Source organism: Triticum aestivum, chromosome 7D (genome assembly GCF_018294505.1).
Source record: "Triticum aestivum cultivar Chinese Spring chromosome 7D, IWGSC CS RefSeq v2.1, whole genome shotgun sequence".
NCBI lineage: Eukaryota > Viridiplantae > Streptophyta > Magnoliopsida > Poales > Poaceae > Triticum > Triticum aestivum.
Genome location: NC_057814.1, coordinates 178,101,478 through 178,121,929, shown reverse-complemented (window position 1 = coordinate 178,121,929; position 20,452 = coordinate 178,101,478). Strand labels below are relative to the sequence as shown.

General features: G+C 48.2%; 3 protein-coding genes across 4 annotated transcripts; 1 reads left to right on the top strand and 2 right to left on the bottom strand.

Annotated features, from left to right (window-relative positions):
• The first annotated feature begins 536 nt into the window (after window positions 1-536).
• LOC123165367 (DNA repair protein RAD4) lies at window positions 537-7,088 on the top strand. 2 transcript variants are annotated; one of them, XM_044583000.1, is made up of 15 exons: window positions 537-814; window positions 923-1,044; window positions 1,586-1,894; window positions 2,242-2,334; window positions 2,597-2,692; window positions 2,790-2,891; window positions 3,132-3,181; window positions 3,689-4,420; window positions 4,606-4,639; window positions 4,713-4,882; window positions 5,195-5,360; window positions 5,473-5,667; window positions 5,742-5,891; window positions 5,974-6,183; window positions 6,519-7,088. In XM_044583000.1, the coding sequence occupies exons 1-15, from the start codon at window positions 748-750 to the stop codon at window positions 6,900-6,902; spliced, it is 2,880 nt and encodes a 959-aa protein (XP_044438935.1). In that variant the 5' UTR covers window positions 537-747; the 3' UTR covers window positions 6,903-7,088. The 2 variants fall into 2 exon arrangements, with proteins under 2 accessions (XP_044438935.1, XP_044438934.1); XM_044582999.1 differs by lacking the exons at window positions 4,606-4,639; window positions 4,713-4,882 and having other exon boundaries at window positions 538-814.
• Window positions 7,089-7,166: 78 nt separating this feature from the next.
• LOC123165368 (probable inactive receptor kinase RLK902) lies at window positions 7,167-9,463 on the bottom strand. Its single transcript, XM_044583001.1, has 2 exons — window positions 8,005-9,463; window positions 7,167-7,910 (listed from the first exon to the last, which is right to left on the bottom strand). The coding sequence occupies exons 1-2, from the start codon at window positions 9,305-9,307 to the stop codon at window positions 7,288-7,290; spliced, it is 1,926 nt and encodes a 641-aa protein (XP_044438936.1). The 5' UTR covers window positions 9,308-9,463; the 3' UTR covers window positions 7,167-7,287.
• Window positions 9,464-12,910: 3,447 nt separating this feature from the next.
• LOC123167702 (probable L-type lectin-domain containing receptor kinase S.7) lies at window positions 12,911-15,329 on the bottom strand. Its single transcript, XM_044585557.1, has one exon. The coding sequence runs from the start codon at window positions 15,180-15,182 to the stop codon at window positions 13,032-13,034; it is 2,151 nt and encodes a 716-aa protein (XP_044441492.1). The 5' UTR covers window positions 15,183-15,329; the 3' UTR covers window positions 12,911-13,031.
• Window positions 15,330-20,452: the final 5,123 nt, after the last annotated feature.

Sequence of the window (20,452 nt, the reverse complement as noted above, 5' to 3'; positions counted from 1 at the left end):
GTTAGGTGTTTGACGAAATGTCGAAAACAGACATCTCACCAAATGAGGCAGCACCATTGGGTGCACTGTCCGTTTGGAGACTCAGACGAACAAAAAATGATCAAATTTCATGTTGGTTTGGATCTCCCGTTTGGAGTTGGCCTAGTGCTTTTGCAGTAGCTCTTGCTTGACACTCAGTGTGTCAAGTCCAGCAATCGAATATGGGCGACATCGAGTGGGCTGGCCCATTAACGTTGATTAGCAAGCGAGTGAGTGAGCGATTTGTAAAAAACTAGCAACCGACTTCTTCCCTTGTTCTGATTTCTAGTGTTTCACGTTTATGATTATTTGAACAATGCAAACATTTTTTTAAAAGTATATGAACCTTTTTATGCCATTTCCTACCATTTTTCAGATGGGAATATTTTCAATTTTGAGCATTTTTTAAAGCACAGTCTTTTTTTGAGGGATCACCGGTTTTTTTTTTAAAAAAAACAGGGATCACCGGCTTGGTGTTGCTGAAAGCCCGTGAAAAGAAAGGAGCAAACACTGCCACGCGCCTCCATGTCGGGCCCACTCCCCCTCCCAGGACTGGTCCCACGACGCCTCGCGGCGCGCGAAACTCACTCGGCCACGAGCACCTCCGGTCGTGGCCGCCGTCGTTCCGCTTCCCTAAACCTAACGGCGGCTGGGGGCCATCTCCGCTTCCCCTAACCCCTCATCTCCTCCCTGCCGCCAAGAAGAAGAAGAAGACCAGAGGCTCTAGCGATGCGGACCAGGGGCCAGACCCGCGGCGAGCCCAAACCCCCACCCGCTTCGTCCCCCGCCTCCTCAGGTGCTGCTGGTTGTCTCCGTCCGGCCCTCCTTGCCGCCCTCTTATTTAATAGAGTAATTTATTTACCATCGTGTGTTTTCGCTGAAGCTATTGTTCTTCCTCCTGTAGGGAGAGGTGGAGCGGAGGAGGTTGCGGCCGGCGGCGCCAATAATCGCCGGAGAGCTTCGCCCGCCGCGAAAGGGAAATCCCCCGCCACCAATGCGAGACTGCAAATGCCGGTTGCTGGGCAGGTAGTAAAAGGCGCCAACTTGGGTGTTATGATTCCAGGGGATTAAGGGGGAGGCTGTTTCTGTCGATAATGGAGCTAGCGATGTTCTAATGTGTTTCTTTACTACTACAAGATTATCGTTGTTTTGTGTTTGTTTTACTTATATACTTGTATTCCTTCTCCCGTATTAAGATAGTTGTACAGCATTCAGATTAAATGAGCTGAAACTTCAGACGCAAATTAATTGAGAGGACATGATTTGTCTACTGAAAATTAATTGAGACGCAAATTGCCCCGTTTTAATAAAAATGGGGTGGGGGGAAACCCCTTTTGATCAAAAAAAAATTGTCTACTGAAAGTGTGCCAGTTTTTGTATGACCTATGAAATTGAAGAATTATAGCAATTCTAAGTTTTGAGTTAAAAAAAGGAGACCTTCGTGTTCAGTTCTGAAAATAATTCCTATTTCCATCGTAGGAGGGAAATACGGTTTAGGGTCAATTTTAATCATGGAAGGCAAACTTATGTATTCCTTGATGGGATTTGCTTATGCTGATCACTTCAGGTGGAATTGGAATCCTCATTGGGGATCAAACGCAAAAAAGGTAAAGTCAATACCGAACGGAATGATGATACTGGTAAGAAAAGGTGCAGCGTGGGGAGTTCTGAAAAGAAAAAACTGGAGGAAAAAGAGCCGGAGGCAATTGGTGATAATGATGCTGCTGGCATGGAATGGGAGGATGGGCATGTCTCTCCGGTGGAATGCAAAGAGGGTTATTCCCATGATCTTGGTGAGACGGTCACTGTTGAGTTCACTGATGTACCTTCATCAACTGAAAAGAAGAGTGTTCGAAGGCATACTGCTGAAGAGAAGGTAAAACATTTTCACGAGCAGAGAAATTTTTATTAATCAAGGCATCTGCCTCCACGTGCACATAATCATTTGCATTTAGCTTCTAACCTGTTACCACTTTATCCTGTGAAATGAATTTGTGTTTGTGACTGTGGCCTACAATGTGTGCTGACTGCTGAGGAGTTCCAGGTATCAGCTTGTTTGCTGAGTAGTGTAATGCTCTGCAGCCTGGTCACAAGAAAGCCTTGAACCACATCCTGTGAAAACGGCATCAGTTCCCATTTCTTTGTATTACACTTCAAATTACTACTTTTTTTCTGTTAGGATCTTTTTATTATTGACCAATTACTACTTTTCGATTTATTTAGGAGTTGGCTGAACTCATGCACAAGGTCCATTTACTTTGCCTGCTAGCAAGGGGTAGGGTAATTGACAAGGCCTGCAATGATCCTCTTATTCAGGTGAATTATATTGGTATCCATTTATACCATTTTAAATTGCATGTTTCAAAATGATGAAATATCAAGATTTTTTTACTTGTTTTATGCTAATGTTGGTGACTGGAGGTATCTTTCTTCTGAAGTACTCCCTCCGTAAAGAAATATAAGAGCATTTAGATCACTATTTTAGTGATCAAAACGCTCTTATATTTCTTTACAGAGGGAGTACTGAACTGAGGCATCTTTCAAGCTAAACCATGTTTGTTCTAAATTTTCTTTCCAGGCTTCAGTTCTATCTGTTTTACCACAGCACTTACTGTGGAATGGCGTAGACACTCTGAAACTGGACGCTAATAAATTACGTAGTCTTGTGAACTGGGTAAGCCCCTTTTGGGCCTTGCATGTATTTATTACATGAAACAATAATTCCCACATGTTCTTTTTTCTTTCTTAAAACACATTTATTGTGCATGCAGTTCCATCGTACTTTCTGTATAATTGCACGATCTGCTGACAAGGGGTCTTTTGAATCAAATATGGCTTTCGCTCTTCAAAGTCATGAAGGCACTGCTGAAGAGGTACTGTATCGTCTCCCTTAATATTTTGCTTGCTGAAGAAATTAGTGTCCTGAATTCCTTATATAGGCTGACATTATGTCTCCTTGAAGTTTTTTCAGATTTAAGAAAACTAGAAAAAAATGAATGATAGTAATCATGTTTTCTTGCTCCACAGTTTATTTTCTATGTTCCATTATAAATGGAATTTATCTTCTGAAGCAGCATATTGTAAAACTGACCCACAAATGGTTTGCAATGCAGGTCTGTGCACTATCAGTGGCACTGTTTAGGGCACTCAACTTGACAGCTAGGTATGGTAGCACCGTGCAACTAATTGTGTGCTTGAGTTTAGGCATATCCCCATATCTTAACATCTTGCATCAGTAATCATACACGATACATCATATTGATGTCCTTCTAGTTCCAAATTTGGTTCCATACAGGTGCATATTAATAGTAAATCATTTTGCATGCTATGTATGATTTAGTTAATTTACAGTGCTGAGAACTGAATTTTATGTTCTCTATTTTGTGTGTAATTTTAAAAGAATCATGCTTTAAATATATTTAAGAAAAGGCGGCTCAGGAGAACGGCTGAAAGCCAGTAAGTGGCAATTAGGCATCAGTGCTCGCTTGAAGTTAGACTTGATAAAATACTTGGGTTTCAGTTCTGAAGTTAATCCTCTATAAGTATTTTTCGTAAGTTCTCCAACCCTATCAAAGTTCCCATGAAGATTAAGCAAGAATCAGGGGGGTTACTACATTATACTGTGTTTCTGTTTACCATCTTTTGAGCCATACCTAAGTACATCTTGTAGGTTTGTTACAAATATGGATGTTGTTGGACTCAAGCCTGATGCTAAAGCAATGGGGACACCAAATCAAGATGGAACTAGGCTTTCTACAAGGGCACTACCATGTAGTCCTGTTGCTGCAGGCCATAATGAGTTTAATACTCTTTCTCCGGCTCGATTAGAAGTTAATACGGAACATAGATTCAGTAGGGCTAAGCAACGAGGTGATCTTGGAAATTTGAAAAGAACATCAGCTTGCAAGAGTTTGTCTAAAAACTTGTCAAATTGCAAGGCAGATCAATATGCATCAACATCGAAAGATGAATCATCCAGCAGTCCAAATTCATTCACATCCAGTAATGCTGAAATACCAAAAAGGAAAGGGGATGTGGAATTTGAGTTGCAACTGCAAATGGCCCTTTCAGCCACTGGAGCTGAAATTCAGGAAATGCTAGCTGCCACATCCAGTCAGTCAATTGGCACCCTACTAGATTATACACCGCTGAAGAAATTACGTAAAAATGCAGAAGTTGCGTCCAACTCAAGCGCAGTTTGGTCGAGAAGTGGACCGCCATTATATTGGGCCGAGGTATACTGCGGTGGCCAGACATTGACTGGAAAATGGGTGCATGTTGATGTTGTAAATGATATTATTGACGGTGAAAGAAAAGTAGAAGCTGCTTCTGCTGTTTGCAGGAAGCCTTTGAGATACGTTGTTGCCTTTGCTGGAGGTGGTGCTAAAGATGTGACTAGAAGGTTTGCCTCCTTTGAAATTTACAAGTTTTTCTATGTGCTGTTACAGCGATATATACTAGTTATGCCTTTGGTTTTTACTAGACCTTCTACTTGCCAAACCAGACAATGCAACTAAAGTGAAATACTGTAGGCATGATTACTGAAATTATTCTTTGCTAATGCAACAACCTGTAATGCAAATTCAGTCTGAACCGAATGACTTGGAGCACTGTATTGCTAGTAAGTCTTAAACTTGGCAAATATCAGTAATTCTACGATTTTTCCAACTTAACATTTAATTTGTGCTATTAAGGTTCAGGGACAGAGCCAGAAATATATGTTTCAGGTGACCAAGGTAGTAATATTTGTGCACCTATCAAACAGGCCTTCTGTACTATTTTCATGTGCTAGCAGATATCTAGCTCTGTCACTGGCGTTCTTGACTAAGGAAATTCTTGTTATAGGGTGGGGTTTTGGAGAGAGGTAAGGGGCGTGTTGTCTCCTGTGAGGCAAGGTAGATGGACTATTATTCTATTTACTCGCTGGATTAATTTCTCATAAAGGGTCTTCTATAGATGCCTAATAACCCAAACTAAATAACAAATCATATATCTTATGTCTAATTGGCTCATAGGCTAAGGCCCAAAGCTAAAAGATATCTTCTTAATTTAAAGGATAAACAACCTAAATGAGATTTTGAGGATCCTTTCCGTAACTTGGTGCTCCTTTGGGCATGTACTACATGTCTACATGTGCATAACAATTCTTCACGTGCATAACAATCATGCTCTACAGGTATTGCTTGCAGTGGCACAGAATTGTCCAGGGAAGAGTGAATCCAGAGTGGTGGGAGAAAGTTTTGGCACCACTAGAGCAGCTCGAATTGGCAGCAACTAATGACTCTGAAGATATGGAACTTCAGACCAGGGCCCTAACAGAGCCTCTTCCTACCAATCAACAGGTACAGCCGATACAGGATTTAAGAGAGATTAATATAACTTACTTTACCCCCTTTTGCTTCTTCCAAAATTAATTCTTATCTTATTTTGATTATTATTTATGGAACCATGTAGGCTTACAGAGACCACCACCTATATGCTCTTGAGAAGTGGCTGCACAAGAACCAGGTTCTTCATCCCAAGGGTCCAGTGCTTGGCTTCTGTAAGGGGCATCCTGTTTATCCTAGATCTTGTGTTCAAACACTGCAATCAAGACACGGATGGTTGACGGAGGGTCTGCAAGTCAGAGAAAACGAGTCGCCTGCAAAGGTAACAGAAGCACTGGCTTATCTTGTTTCTCTCGTCTTTTCACAGGTGGAGTAACTGTTTTCTGTTGTATGTAGATTGTCACACGACCAAAGAGGATTTTCAACTCCCAGTCGCGTGAATCCAATAGCAATGAAGATGAACTTCAGGCAACCACGGAATTATATGGTAAATGGCAACTCAAACCCCTACAACTTCCTGGTGCTGTAAATGGCATTGTTCCTAAGGTAATGAGCATCACTTGCTATTTAGTAACGATCAGTATTTCTTTTGTGCTTCCTACATACTGACTAAAAATTTTATCCAAAGAATGAGCGTGGCCAAGTTGATGTATGGTCAGAGAAGTGCCTTCCACCCGGTACCGTACACTTGAGTAAACCAAGAATATTCCAGGTTGCAAAGAGGCTTGGAATCGACTATGCTCCTGCCATGATTGGATTTGATTACCGAAGCGGTCGGTGTGCTCCAGTTTATGACGGAATTGTTGTATGTGCCGAATTTAAAAATGCCATTTTGGAGGTATGTCGAGGATACTGCATTTGGTTTACTTTCCATGACTGAAACCAGTTATTCTGTTAATAAGATATACATGATCGTTGATACAACCTAGTAATGTTGTTGACCTAGATTAAAGTTATTGAAGATCTATAACTCACATGTATGCCTAAAAAATACCAGCATAAATTGTGTAGCATGTTTCAGAGATGTATTGGCATACAAATGTAGCGGTATGAAGGATAGTATTTTGGTGAACTGGCAGTGCTCTTTCGTCATCGTAGTGAGCAATTTTGAGCTCAAGCTCCACACTAAGGTGATGTGACATGTTTGTAATCTTGGTTGACACTTCCTGGCAGGCGTACAAAGAAGAAGAGGAACGGAGACAGGCTGCGGAAAGGAAGCAGGAGGAAGCTCAGGCTCTGTCTAGGTGGTATCAGCTGCTCTGTTCTATTGTAACGAGACAACGGTTGAAAGAGTCCTACAACGCGCGCTCAGCAGCGCTTGCGCCAGAGAGACCAGCTAAAGTTGATAATCCCCAGAAAAGCACCAGTGATAGTCGATGCTCCGGAGCGACCACGCCCAATAATCATCCACGTGCGGATCGGCTGCCAGATCCTCGTTTCTCTGCTCATGACCATGAGCATGAGTTTCCTGAGGAAGACCAGAGCTTCGACGAAGAGACGTTTGTGCGGACGAAACGCTGCCCGTGTGGTTTTTCCTTCCAAGTTGAGGAATTGTAGTAACTTGTACTGGAAATGTAGTACTAATTCGACTGCCTAGCGTAGGGAGCCTCTTCATTTGATCAAATTTCTCAGTACAAAACTTTGCTGCATTTATTTCATCCACTGAGAAAGAAAGAAAGAATTTGAATGCTCAGCAAGGGGGGAATGATGCAGCAGACATGAAACATGAGTACTTTGCAACCAGTATGAGTAGCAACAACAACAACAAATGACAAGGTGTGCATCATAGTTATGCAAACCCTTGTGATTGTATCCAACTTATGAGTCAAATGAAAGCCCCTTCATTATTGTAGAACAACAAATACAGTAACAAAATATAAACGTAATCGTCTCATTTCAAAAAACTCTTATAAACCTTGAAAAAGAATATGGCCGGTGATGCTCATGCGGACACGCTCCGGCTGCCGTCGGTGCTGCTGAAGTCGGCCCTCCGGCTCGCGTCCTCGACGATGCGCTCGATCCTCGCCTCCACCTCGGCCATTGTCGGGCGCCGGTCGGGGTGCTGCTCGGTGCACTCCATCCCGAGCTGCAGCAGCCGCATCATCTCCTCCTCCACGCGCGGCTCGCTGCCGATGACGGAGTCGAACACCTCGGACGTCCACTCCTCCTGCACCACCGACCGCACCCACCGCGCGAGGTCCACGCCGCTGCCGCCAGCGCCGCCGTCCGGGAGCGCGTGCGTCGGCGCGCGCCCGGTGAGCAGCTCCAGCACCACCACGCCGAAGCTGTACACGTCCGCCTTCTGCGACACGACGCGCGCGTCGGTCACCTCCGGGGCGCGGTAGCCCGTGCCCCGCTTCGGCAGCCCCGCGGTGCCGACGAGCTGGGCCAGGCCGTAGTCGGCCACGTACGCGCTGTCGCGCTTCCCGCTGACCACGATGTTGGACGCCTTGATGCTGCCGTGCGACGCCTTGGGCCCTCCGCCGTGGATGAACGCCACGCCGCGCGCCGCCGCCAGCGCGATGCGTGCGCGTGTCGTGAAGTCGAGGCGCTCCGCCCCGCTGCCTGCGAGAGACAAGAAGGGAAATCTAAACATGCCGGCCATGGACGCGGGGTCGGAAGAATGCGAAGCCGAGGTGCGTGTGATCGAACGACGAACCGTGGAGAAGGGAGGAGAGGCTGCCGGCGCCGACGAAGTCGAAGACGAGGAGCTTCTCCTCCTTGCTGTAGAAGTAGGCACGGAGACCCGGCAGGTTGTCGTGGCGGAGAGCGCCGAGGGCGACCACCCTGTCCCGGAACTCGCGCTCGGGCAGGTGCACATCGCGGAGGCGTTTGATGGCGAGGACGGGCTCCCCGCCGTCGAGCGTTGCGCGGTACGTCGTCCCGTGGACGCCCTTGCCGAGCACTTCGGCGGACGCCCGCAGCATCGTCTCCAGGTCATAGGGCCTCTCCGGCGCGCTGCCCAGGAACACCAGCTTCTTGCCGTCGCCGATCAACGGCGAACCTGGCGGGGAGTGCGACCGCTTCACGGCGTCCCTGCCCGTCATTGCCACGGTCACCGTTATAGGCTCCGTGCCCTCGTGCACGTCGGCCGCGGCCTCGGTGGACCTCCCGGCCGCCGCCCGCCGCCGCCGGCTGAAGATGAGAACGCAGATTGAAAGGATGATGATGAGAACGACCAACGCAGCGATGATGATGCCGACGATGGCGCCAAGGGTTAGCTTGCGACTCTTGTGGGCCTCGGAGTCGGAGTTGGGGCAAGCAGCGAGAGGGCCGCCGCAAAGCGCCGTCCCGAGGAAGGCGCTCGCGGGCAGCCCGGCGAGTGACGCGGGCACGGGGCCATCGATCTGGCCGTTGTAGGACACGTTGAACTGCGTCAGCTTCGGGAGGTCGAGGCCGCTCGGGAGCGCGCCGTTAAGGTTGTTTCCCTCGAGGTTCAACGTGGCGAGGTTCCCGAGCTTGTTGAACTCCGATGACACGCCGCCGGTGAGGCGATTCTCGGAGAGGTCGGTCTTCTTGAGCAATGCCAGAGAGAAGAAGCTCTCCGGTATGTCGCCGTCGAATCGGTTCCCCTTGAGGTACAGCCACCGGAGCTCGGCGCAGCCGCCGATGTCCGCCGGGATGGGGCCGGAGATGGCGTTAAACCGGAGCGACAGCGTCTGCAGGGCGGTGAGGTTGCCCACCGTGCCGACCGGGATCTGCCCGCTCAGGCTCTTGGCAACTAGCCGCAGCTCGACGACGCGCTGGTTCGGGCCGGGGCTGCAGCTGACGCCTTGCCACCCCTGGCACGGGGACACCGAGCGGTCCCACTTGAGATGGTTTCCCACGGCGGTGCGCAGGGCGAGCAAAGCGTCGCGGTCGCCGGCCAGGTCCGGCACAACGTGGCGAGGCAGCACGGCGAGCAGCGTGACCGCGAGCTGCACGAGGGCGAACGCCGGCGGGAACCGCAGACCTGGCGCCATGCTGCGACGCGGTGGCGGTACAGCTAGCTCACCGTACCAAGAAGAAGGTAGGTAGAGGAAGGGACGGGATGGTTCGACAGGTATATGTACAGCGACGGCGATGGCGACGGCGACGACGGCGGACGGTTCGGTAGAGGAGACGCGCACGCGCAGGGCGACCGCGGCGAGGCTAGCAAGCAATTCCTTTTGTTGGTCGATTGTTCCGGAGGGGCCCTGTGATTAAATAGGGCGCGTGGCCGGAAATTACATCCCCATATTACTCCGGCAGCTGTGCGTAGTGTGGTAATGGACAGCAAATAAATTGGCGTTAGCAGCATTGGGATCGACGCCGGTCGACAAGCGAGAGGAGGAAGGTGAGGTGAAAGAACTGAAGCGGGAGGTTTGGACCGGACCTATAGCTCCAAGCCTCCAAGGCGTTGGTAACTACTACTAGTAGTACATCTAGTATCCTTTTTCTGTTTTTTGAGTCGGCCTTGGAGGATGCCGATTCATTTTAGAAAAAAGAAAGAAAGGAAGAAGAGAGTTGCTGGTTAATTTGCGAAAAACCGAGCAAAAATAGTTACAACACGTCTGTAAGAAATGGTATCCTGGCTGCCTGGCAATCCACGAGACTAACACACATCGCCGGAAAAAACACACATCACCGAAAAACATACACCATCAAAAGTGCCATCATCATCTTCTTCAAGCAAGCGACCATGACTCCACTGCGGACGACCAACCAAGAGCCACAGGCCGGATGACACACGAGAACCTGTGAGCCTATGCCAAACAATTGGCTAAAATGCGTTGAGGAACGGGCAACTGCAACTTCGTTAGGCCATTTGAAAAATTATGAACAATGCTTGTTTTGAGAGAAAATTTCCTGATGATCCTGCTACTATCAAGAAGGTGCTTGAAGATCTATGCCAGAAACCATGACTATGCTGGAACTGTTGAATGGAATTCCAAATAGGTTTAAAATTCTAATAAGGGTGAGAGCGTCTGAAATGATTTTGTTTTAAATGCAATTTTTTTTACTCCTCTAATGTACACATCAGCTTCGTAAGTGGTCTGCTCCTAAAGGGAGAGTTGGTAGATTTTTTTCCGTCTCAGCTCCATCACCCCTCCCACTGGTTTTATCTCTTTACAAATAATCACAAAAAACAAAAACAAAAAATCATCCAGCCACTCCTCCCATCACCGGCCTCGATCTTTTCTCCCTCCCATTAAAAAATCAAGTCCCACTAAAGGAGGAGATCTTGTTTCATGCTTGCTTTCACAGGTGCAGATTTAATTCAATCACGCAAATAATAGGTAATTAAGAATTCATAAATTGCACCATACATGTGAGATCACCTTCGAAAAGACAGACATAAGATTTTTCTCGATAATATTTCAAAACAAAATCAGATATTCCTCAATAATAAATAGCTAACACCTGCACTATGCTATTTATTATTATCATTATCTCAACTATTAATAGACAATAACAAGTTTCCTAATACAACAAAAATTACATACCTTTTTTCTTATGGGCATACACATCCGCGCGGAGGGACGCCATGCGCGACACCTCGGAGAATGCTGTGGCCGGGCCTGATGCCGGCGTAATGCTCAAGAATGCAAGGGAATGGATCACATCGTCGAGGATGGCCGTGGTGGAAGGCGAGTCGTTAGACCCGCACGGACAGGCGTCCGTGGACGCAGTCATATTATATATTTTGTCAGTTATACAGAGATGCACACATGCTACATTCTCAAATCAAGTGTGTCTATTCAAATGTCAAGATATTCGTTAAGGAAATGTGTATTACAATATTCGGTCGTTATTAGCAGCCATTCATGCGATTTTTTTTTAAATCAAGCACTGAATCAATTTGAAATTCAAACCATTAATGCAATTAATTAGCTAGAAAATTATTTAGTTATGCAATTAATTAGGTCCATTTAAATACTCCCTCCATTCTCTAATATAAGATCTTTTAGCTTTTTCTTGATTCGTATGTATCTAAACACATTTTAGTATGCATGTTCACTCATGTTAGTATGCATGTAGTCGATATTTGAAATAGCTAAAGAGTCTTATATTAAGAAATGGAGGGAGTAGGATTTTTTTTCGCACCGAATCAATTTGAAAACCGGGTCATTAATGCAATTAATTAATTAGGTAGACATCTAATTATGCCTAGAGATCCTAGATATAATTAGAAGTAGGGATTTTTTTAATTAGGCAGATGATTAATTTATTTAGTTGGCCGTTAGTAATTAGGCATGCAGAGAAATAGGTAGGCTGTTAATTATTTGTGTAATTAATTAATTAAGCAAGCAGCTAATCGCGCCGAATCATTTTGAAAGCGCTCATGGGCAAGTACGATCAACAGGCTCTCAATGACATGGCCGAGCACCGCTTGTCAACATGGACAACGGCCACCATGCGTTCGCGACATGGGCGACCTAGCGTTCACCAAGATGGATGACGACCATACTCTGCAGGGTGTCCACACACTGACGATTTCTGAAACGTTTGCGGGTGAGGACAACATAACACAACATTGACCATGTGTTCATGCTATGGTAGAAAGAAAGAGTGTTCCAAGAATAAGAAGGAAAATGAACTAAAACTACCAAGTGGTCCATGATGTTGGAGAAGAAAAGAGCGTTTCAAAAAATAAAGCGAAAAAAGAAAGAGTATTTTAGAAAATAAGTAGGAACAAGAACTAAAATTGGCTAGGAAGGAGGAAAAAGAAGATGAGACATCGATGATGAACACACTGATGTTGATGTGGTACTAGTTGGTGCCAACAAAACGGGTTGGCAAAGAGGTTAGAAATAGAAGATGCAGGGAAGTACGAGGAAGAGAAGAACGACAATTATCACTTCTAGCAATGAATGTATGTAGGTTGGAGGTGGAGCTTATTGGTGACTAGAAATACGTTCAGGTTGCCAGTCGCCTCCCACGTCAGTGTGCATTTGCAAAGTTGAATGGACCTTTTGGAATGATCTCTATAGTTATTCGTTGTTTTGTGTCAATAGTATGTGTTAGTTTAAACCACCATATGAAAAATTTCATCCCCGTTGGAACACATGGCGAAGGTGAGGTGGGCGTTATTAAGGAAGGAGGCTTCAGCGAGAAATGCCCCGCTATAGCCGGAAACTGAGCGGGAAGGGGAGGGTCTGGTAGAAAAAGGAAAAGGTGCATCGTGAAATTTTTATGTTGGACCCGTTTGTTGAAGATAGCATGACGTAGTACATAGCAACGCACATGCGTTCTGCTAGTGGTGATGTGTATGCTGGTGAAACGAGTGACTAGCGAGGTTTTTACAAACATGGAAGAAATTCAAAACATGAGACATCATGTTTTGTTCCTTCAAAATTTCTGTGAAATAACCCGTCCCATAAAAATTTCAAAGAAGTGTAAGATAGCAATTCATCTGTTATCTTACTCCAAGGAAGAAATTCCTGTAGAAATCATATCCTCCAAAATCCCTATGTTTTTTCTTAATTTCAGACAGGACCAATGAGCTGATTTCAATGAATGGGGGCACTGTGGTAGCAATTTTGTTGGCAATATGGATCTGCTGAAAATGATAATATGGCATTCAAACAAGAGAAGAACAATCGGCTTATTAGCATTCCAACAATCATACACCATTGGGGATTATTACCTATATTCCCCTTATGAGCAAGCACATCACAACAAACGTGTACGAGAATCACACAACAGCACATTGTTTTCCTTTGATCACCTTTCTATGTCGGCTCCCTCCGATTTCGGGGACGCCGGGTTGGTGGTGGTGGCGGCCGGGTAGCCTCCTCTGACGTCGTCGCCGCAGGAGAAGGCCATCTCCTGCAGCTTGATCGACGCGCTGGAGCTGAACACGAGGAGCGGCTTCTTCCGCGGCACCGGCACCGGGTCGGCCTCGCGGTTCAGTATCTGCACCACCCGCCGCATCGCCGGCCGCTCCTCGCAGTTCGGGTTGGCGCAGCTCAGTCCGACGAGCAGCAGCCGCAGCATCCCCTCCCGGTCGAACTCGCCGTTCAGCCGCGCGTCGGCGGCCTCGATGAGCCGGTCCTCGCCGTGGAGGCGCCACACCCAGTCCACCAGGTTTACGTTGTTCTTGCTCCCGGCCCCGTCCTTGTCGGCCTCCTCCCTGTCGATCGGCCGCCTCCCGCAGCACACCTCCAGCACCACCACGCCGTAGCTGAACACGTCGGTCTGGTCCGTGGCCTTGCCGGACTGCAGGTACTCCGGCGCCAGGTACCCCATGGTGCCCGCGGTAAGCGTGGACACCGGGCTCTTGTTGTGGTCCATGAGCCGGGCGAGCCCGAAGTCGCCCAGCCGGGGGCTCAGGTTGCCGTCGAGCAGTATGTTGCCGGTCTTGATGTCCCTGTGGATCACGCGCTGCTCGCACTCCTGGTGGAGGTAGGACAGCACGGACGCGATGCCGGCGGCCACGTTGTGGCGCTCCGGCCAGGAGAGCGTGCAGGGGTCGCCGTACAGCGCCTTATCCAGGCTGCCGTTGGGCATGTACTCGTACACGAGCAGCAGCTCGCCCTTCTCGTCGCACCAGCCCTCCAGCTGGACCAGGTTCTTGTGGCGGAGGCAGGCGATGACGGAGAGCTCGGCGACGAACTCGCTCCGGCTCTGGTGCGCTTGCGTCGACCGCTTCACGGCGTACGTGGTGGGAGCCCCCGGCATGGCCGCCTTGTAAACCGTGCCGAACGCGCCTCTGCCGATGACTCTGCTCGCGTGGAATCCTCTGGTCGCCATGCTCAGCTCCTTGTGGCTGAACTTCCTTGGCCCCTTGAGCAGCCCCGGCAGGAAGATAGCGTCCTTCTTCGAGCTGAGCTCTGCCAGCTTCTTGACGGACACACAGGCGAAGAACACGAACGCGACGGCGAGCGCGACGGGGCCGAGGATGGTGATGGCGCGCCCAAACCTTTTCTTGCTGGTGGCTCCGCCGCTCGCGGCCACGCCGGTCACCACCGGCTCCGAGACATTGCTCGTGGCGTTGGTAAAGGAGGAGGCGTTGGTCGCCGGCGGCAACCCGAAGGTCTGAAAGGTCCATTCCTTGATGGTGTGCTGCTGGGTGCTCCCCTCCGTGGAGGCCGAGAAGCCGACGTACATGGCCTCCTTGAGGTACGGCGAGAGGTCGACGGCCACGGAGAAGACGGGCCGCTTCGGCTTGACACGGGAGTAGCTCAGCGACACCTCGAGGAGGTGTTCGGCCCCGCGGTAATCGATCCACGCGGTGGTGAGGTTGCCGCTCTTGAGGACGATTCCCGAGTCAGCGAGGTCGACGGCACTGACGGAGGCCGGCGAGCCGAGGTCCAGCCCGACGTGGTTGTCGCTCGGGTCGCCGAGCTCGGCGTTGACCATAGTGTCGAACTCCACCCCGACGATGGCGGGGCCGCCGACGTCGGCGTCGGCGTCGTCGTCATTCGGAACGGCAGCGGCGGCGACCGAGGAGTTGAAGAGGCCGAGGTAGCCGCCGGTGGCGCCGAGGGTGGCGCGGTCGGAGGAGATGAAGAAGGCGATGCCGTCGCCGCCGGTGGAGCCGGCGTTCTGGTTGGAGACGACGAAGGAGAACCTGGCGGCGAAGGATGCGGTGGCGTTGCCGCTGCCCCGGAGCGCGACGGGTCGGCTGCACAGTACGGTGCCGGCGCTGGAGGACGGCACGCCCGTGTCCCGCGTCAGCCCCACGGAGCCGTTCCGCAGGAAGGCGTCCCCCAGCAGCGTCAGGTCAGAAAAGGAGAGCGTGGCCGAGTCGATGCTGACGGTGTTGTTCTTCCCCGCCGACGACGACGCGGAGGAGGCGGGCGGCACCAGAGACGCCGCTAGCAGCAGCAGGAGGAGCGGCACGAAGCGGAGGAGCAGGAGGTCGGCGGCCATCGGTGGTGGTGGTGATGGCGAGGGTTTCGGGTCATGAGATTTTGTGGAGCGCGCAGTTCTTGTGGGAGTATTATTGAAGCGTTTAGCTTGGGGATTCTGACAGGACAGTAGGAGCAGAGCAAGTGTTCGGGAAGAGATGGCTTTGTGGGTGGATCGTGGTGTGTTTTTTATGGGTAACGGTCGGATTGGCGCGTTCGAACTTAACGGTCGGGGAGGGAGCAAAGAGATCTTCTATCTCTTTCTTTAACTTAGCCCTAAAAAAAATATCTCTTTTTTAACGGAGGAGAGGAATGTGTGGGTGTGACTAGCATGGGTTCAGGACTTCAGGGGCCCATAGGGTGCATCACGATAGCCTGGAGCTGCACTTTTTCCTCCGTATGGATGATGGCTGGATGGCTGGAGAGTTGGAAGAGCAATGCTACACGCTACAAAAGGATACACATTTTTACATAAAGGTTGGTTTTGATTGAAGATTAAAAGGGAGAAGGAGCCCACCCCCATAAAAATCAGAGGGGAGAGGTTAGTTAGTTTGAAAAAATCCTAGTCAGCATGTAAACCTTTGTATGTTTAGCATTATTGGTGTTGGAAAGGACGCACGGTGGTGAGTGGTGGTATATGAGCCCCTACGGGCAGCAAAATTTCGTGTTTTGACCCTTTTGCGGTCTAAATTGGTGATCTGGCCCCTGTTTGATTTTTTTTCGAGATTTGACCCTTTTGCTACCGCCGCCGACCCTGGCGGTAGCTTTACACAGGCCACCGCCACCCCACCTGGCGGTAGGTGCCCTGACGGCGTCTGGCAGTTAACGACCACTGACACGTGGTAAATGGACTTACCGCCGCCGACCCTGGCGGTAGGCTGTGTAAAGCTACCGCCAGCATCCCTGGCGGTAGGTCCCATCATAGTGCATTTTTTGCACAACTTGTATTTTGAAGTAGTAGTTGTTGAAGAAAATGTGCTCTTTTTTCACATGAAAGTACACTCATATTGACAAGAACAATTGGCATGAAGTTAACTTAATTTGACAGCACATAGTTTCATATTCATTGAGAACATAATTGAAAGGCACAAGGCATTACAAGAGGCACATAGTTTCATTATTCATTGAGAACATAATTGAAAGGCACAAGACAAACTAATAGGAAGATCTTCAGACAAATTCAGAGAGCGAACAGACATCTTTAGAGCTCCTCGTATGTTAGCCCTGGCTGTGGAGACAGAAACGGCAGCGGATCCACCGTTCAGGCGGAGGCGGAACGCTGGTCGACATCCGACTGTTCAAGCACTCCCACCTTGCCTTGCCCGCTGGAGTTTTCGCCTCCGCCCTTCCCCAGTTGATGATCTCGAACGCCGATGCACTTGGGGGCGGCATCCTGGCTCTCTCCTCCGCATTGCTCTCGAAGTAGATTCTCCGGCCCAAATTGCGCGGCTCCTGGTCGGCGTACTTCTTGGCAACTTCAATGCACCCTTCCCGGCGGACACGGGAGATAGTTGCATCTGCCTCCATCTCTGCCTTCACTTTCTTCCACTCCTTCACGCTCAGCGACTAACACTTTACATCGTCGAGGATCCGCTCTGCCCTCTCGTGCCACCGCATTGCCCTCGTCGCCTCTAGGACCTCATCTGAGACAGATCCCACCGGCTGCAGCAGCTCGGGGAAGGCCTCGTACACGTACGAGAGCGGCATCTGTGACGGGATGTGCTGGAAAGGAGTGGGAGGAGCGGGCGGTGATGGAGTGGGCGGTGCTTGCTCCACGGTTCCGTACCTAAACATATGGATGCATCACACAAAGGTTCATCACCTCCAAAAAAATCTAAACCTAGGAAATATGATTTAATATTTCAATAAGCATATGAAGATATTTTAAAAAATGAACATGAATTAGGGTTCATCATGTGGTCAATAAATAAATATATCAAGATGCAATCACCAAGGTTCATCATATCAATTAGGGTTCATCATGATTTTTTTAACATGAACATGATTTTTTTTAACATGAATATGAATTAGGGTTCCTCATATCAACATGCATCATCACATCTAAATAAATCCCACCAACATGCATCATATTAAACTTATGAAAAAACTGAATTTGACTCAAACTAAATCATTCCTAGGCAAAAAAATAATAATAATTAAATCTAGTTCAAAAGGGGGATTGATTTGACTCAAAGCTAATTGGAGGGATCGGAGGAGCTTACTTTTCTCTTTTTGAAGCCATCTCGATCCGCAAAATCGGTGAAGAAATGAAGAAGATCTGAGGGGGAGGTGGAGGAGATGAGAGAGGGGGCGAGAGGAAGAAGAAGCTGTTCTTCGGGCGGCTGAGTGGGGGATAAGGGGGGGGGGGGGGAAGGCGGCCGGTGGCATATATATATATATATATATATATATATATATATATATATATATATATATATATATTTGTTTTGTTCTACCGCCAGAGGGAGTGGTGGTAGGGTTTGCTACCCTACCGCCATGACGCCTGGCGGTAGGGTGTGCAACCCTACTGCTGTTCGGGTGGCATTTTTGGTCACGGGAGGCAGGCGCATGGGGGAGGCCCCTTACCACCTGAGGCTATGGCGGTAGGGTGTGCAACCCTACCGCTGTTTGGGTGGCAATTTTGGTCACAGGAGGCGGGCACGTGGGGGGAGGCCCCTTACTACATGAGGCCTGGCGGTAGGTCATGATCCTAGTACATTTTTTCACCTAACTTGTATTGTCTTCAATGTTTTGCACATAACAATTTCAATACTTATAAACAGTAAGCATATGTATCACTAAGAAAGATGGTTTAACTAGGAAAGATGGTTTACATAGCAAGCACACATCCAAAAATGTTTCACGAAGTTCTACATAGCAAGTTCAACAAACACGAAATAGTTTCACAAGCAAATGGTTCACGAAGCAAACATAAAATGTTTAACTAGTTCAACGGCGTTGGGGAACGTAGCATGCAATTTCAAAAAAAATTCCTATGATCTCGCAAGATCTATCTAGGAGATGCATAGCAACGAGAGGGGGAGAGTGTGTCCATGTACCCTTGTAGACCGAAAGCGGAAGCGTTAGTATAACGCGGTTGATGTAGTTAAACGTCTTCGCGATTCAACCAATCAAGTACCGAACGTACGACACTTCCTAGTTCAGCACACGTTCAGCTGACATCCTCTTGATCCAGCAAAGTGTCGAGGGAGAGTTTCGTTAGCACGATGGCGTGGTGACGGTGATGTGATCCACGCAGGGCTTTGCCTAAGCACTACAACAATATGACCGGAGGAGTAAATGGTGGAGGGGGGCACCGCACACGGCTAAGAAACAATTAACGTGCTTTTGGGTGCCCCCTTGCCGCCGTATATAAAGGAGGGAGAGGGAGGGGGCCGGCCTAGGGGGCACGCCAAGTCGGGGGAATCCCACTTGGACTCCTAGTCCTATTCGCCCCCTTCCTTCTTTCGGAGGGGGAAAGGGGGAAGGAGAGGGAGAGGGAGAAGGAAAGGGGGGCCGCGCCCCCTCCCCTTGTCCGGTTCGGACTCCCCATGGGGGGGGGCGCCACCCCCTTGCGGGCTTCCCTCTCTCTCCCCTATGGCCCATGAGTCCCATTACTTTCCCCGGGGGGTTTCGGTAACCCCTCGGTACTCCGATAAATACCCGAAACACTCTGAAACCATTCCGTTGTCCGAATACTATCGTCCAATATATCAATCTTTACCTCTCGACCATTTCGAGACTCCTCATCATGTCCGTGATCTCATCCGGGACTCCAAACAATCTTCGGTCACCAAAACACATAACTCATAATACAAAACGTCATCGAACGTTAAGCGTGCGGACCCTACGGGTTCGAGAACTATGTAGACATGACCGAGACATATCTCTAATCAATAACCAACAACGGAACCTAGATGCTCATATTGGTTCCTACATATTCTATGAAGATCTTTATCGCTCAAACCGTAATGACAACATACGTTATTCCCTTTGTCATCAGTATGTTACTGGCCCGAGATTCGATCATCGGTATCCTCATACCTAGTTCAATCTCGTTACCGGCAAGTCTCTTTACTCGTTCCGTAATGCATCATCCTGCAACTAACTCATTAGTTACATTGCTTGCAAGGCTTATCATGATGTGCATTACCGAGAGGGCCAGAGATACCTCTTTGATAATCGGAGTGACAAATCCTAATCTCGATCTATGCCAACCCAACAAAAACCTTCGGAGACACTTGTAGAGGATCTTTATAATCACCCAGTTACATTGTGATGTTTGATAGCACACAAGGTGTTCCTCGGTATTCAGGAGTTGCATAATCTCATAGTCAAAGGAATATGTATAAGTCATGAAGAAAGCAATAGCAATAAAACTTAACGATCATTATGCTAAGCTAACGGATGGGTCTTGTCCATCACATCATTCTCCTAATGATGTGACCCCGTTCATCAAATGACAACACATGTCTATGGTTAGGAAACTTAACCATCTTTGATTAACGAGCTAGTCAAGTAGAGGCATACTAGGGACACTTTGTTTTGTCTATCTATTCACACATGTATCAAGTTTCCGGTTAATACAATTCTAGCATGGATAATAAACATTTACCATGATATAAGGAAATTTAATTAACAACTTTATTATTGCATCTAGGGCATATTTCCTTCAGTCTTCCACTTGCACCAGAGTCAATAATCTATATTACATTGCAATGATTCTAACACCCATGGAGTCTTGGTGCTGATCATGTTTTGCTCGTGGAAGAGGCTTAGTCAACGGGTCTGCAACATTCAGATCCGTATGTATTTTGCAAATCTCTATGTCTCCCTCCTTGACTTGATCATGGATGGAGTTGAAGCGTCTCTTGATGTGTTTGGTTCTCTTGTGAAATCTGGATTTCTTCGCTAAGGCAATTGCTCCAGTATTGTCACAAAAGATTTTCATTGGACCCGATGCACTAGGTATTACACCTAGATTGGTTATGAACTCCATCCAGACTCCTTCATTTGCTGCTTCAGAAGCAGCTATGTACTCAGCTTCACACGTAGATCCCTCCACGGCGCTTTGCTTGGAACTGCACCAACTGACAGCTCCGCCATTCAATATAAATACGTATCCGGTCTGCGACTTAGAGTCATCCGAATCAGTGTCAAAGCTAGCATCGACGTAACCATTTATGACGAGCTCTTTGTCACCTCCATAAACGAGAAACATATCCTTAGTCCTTTTCAGGTATTTCAGGATGTTCTTGACCGCTGTCCAGTGATCCACTCCTGGATTACTTT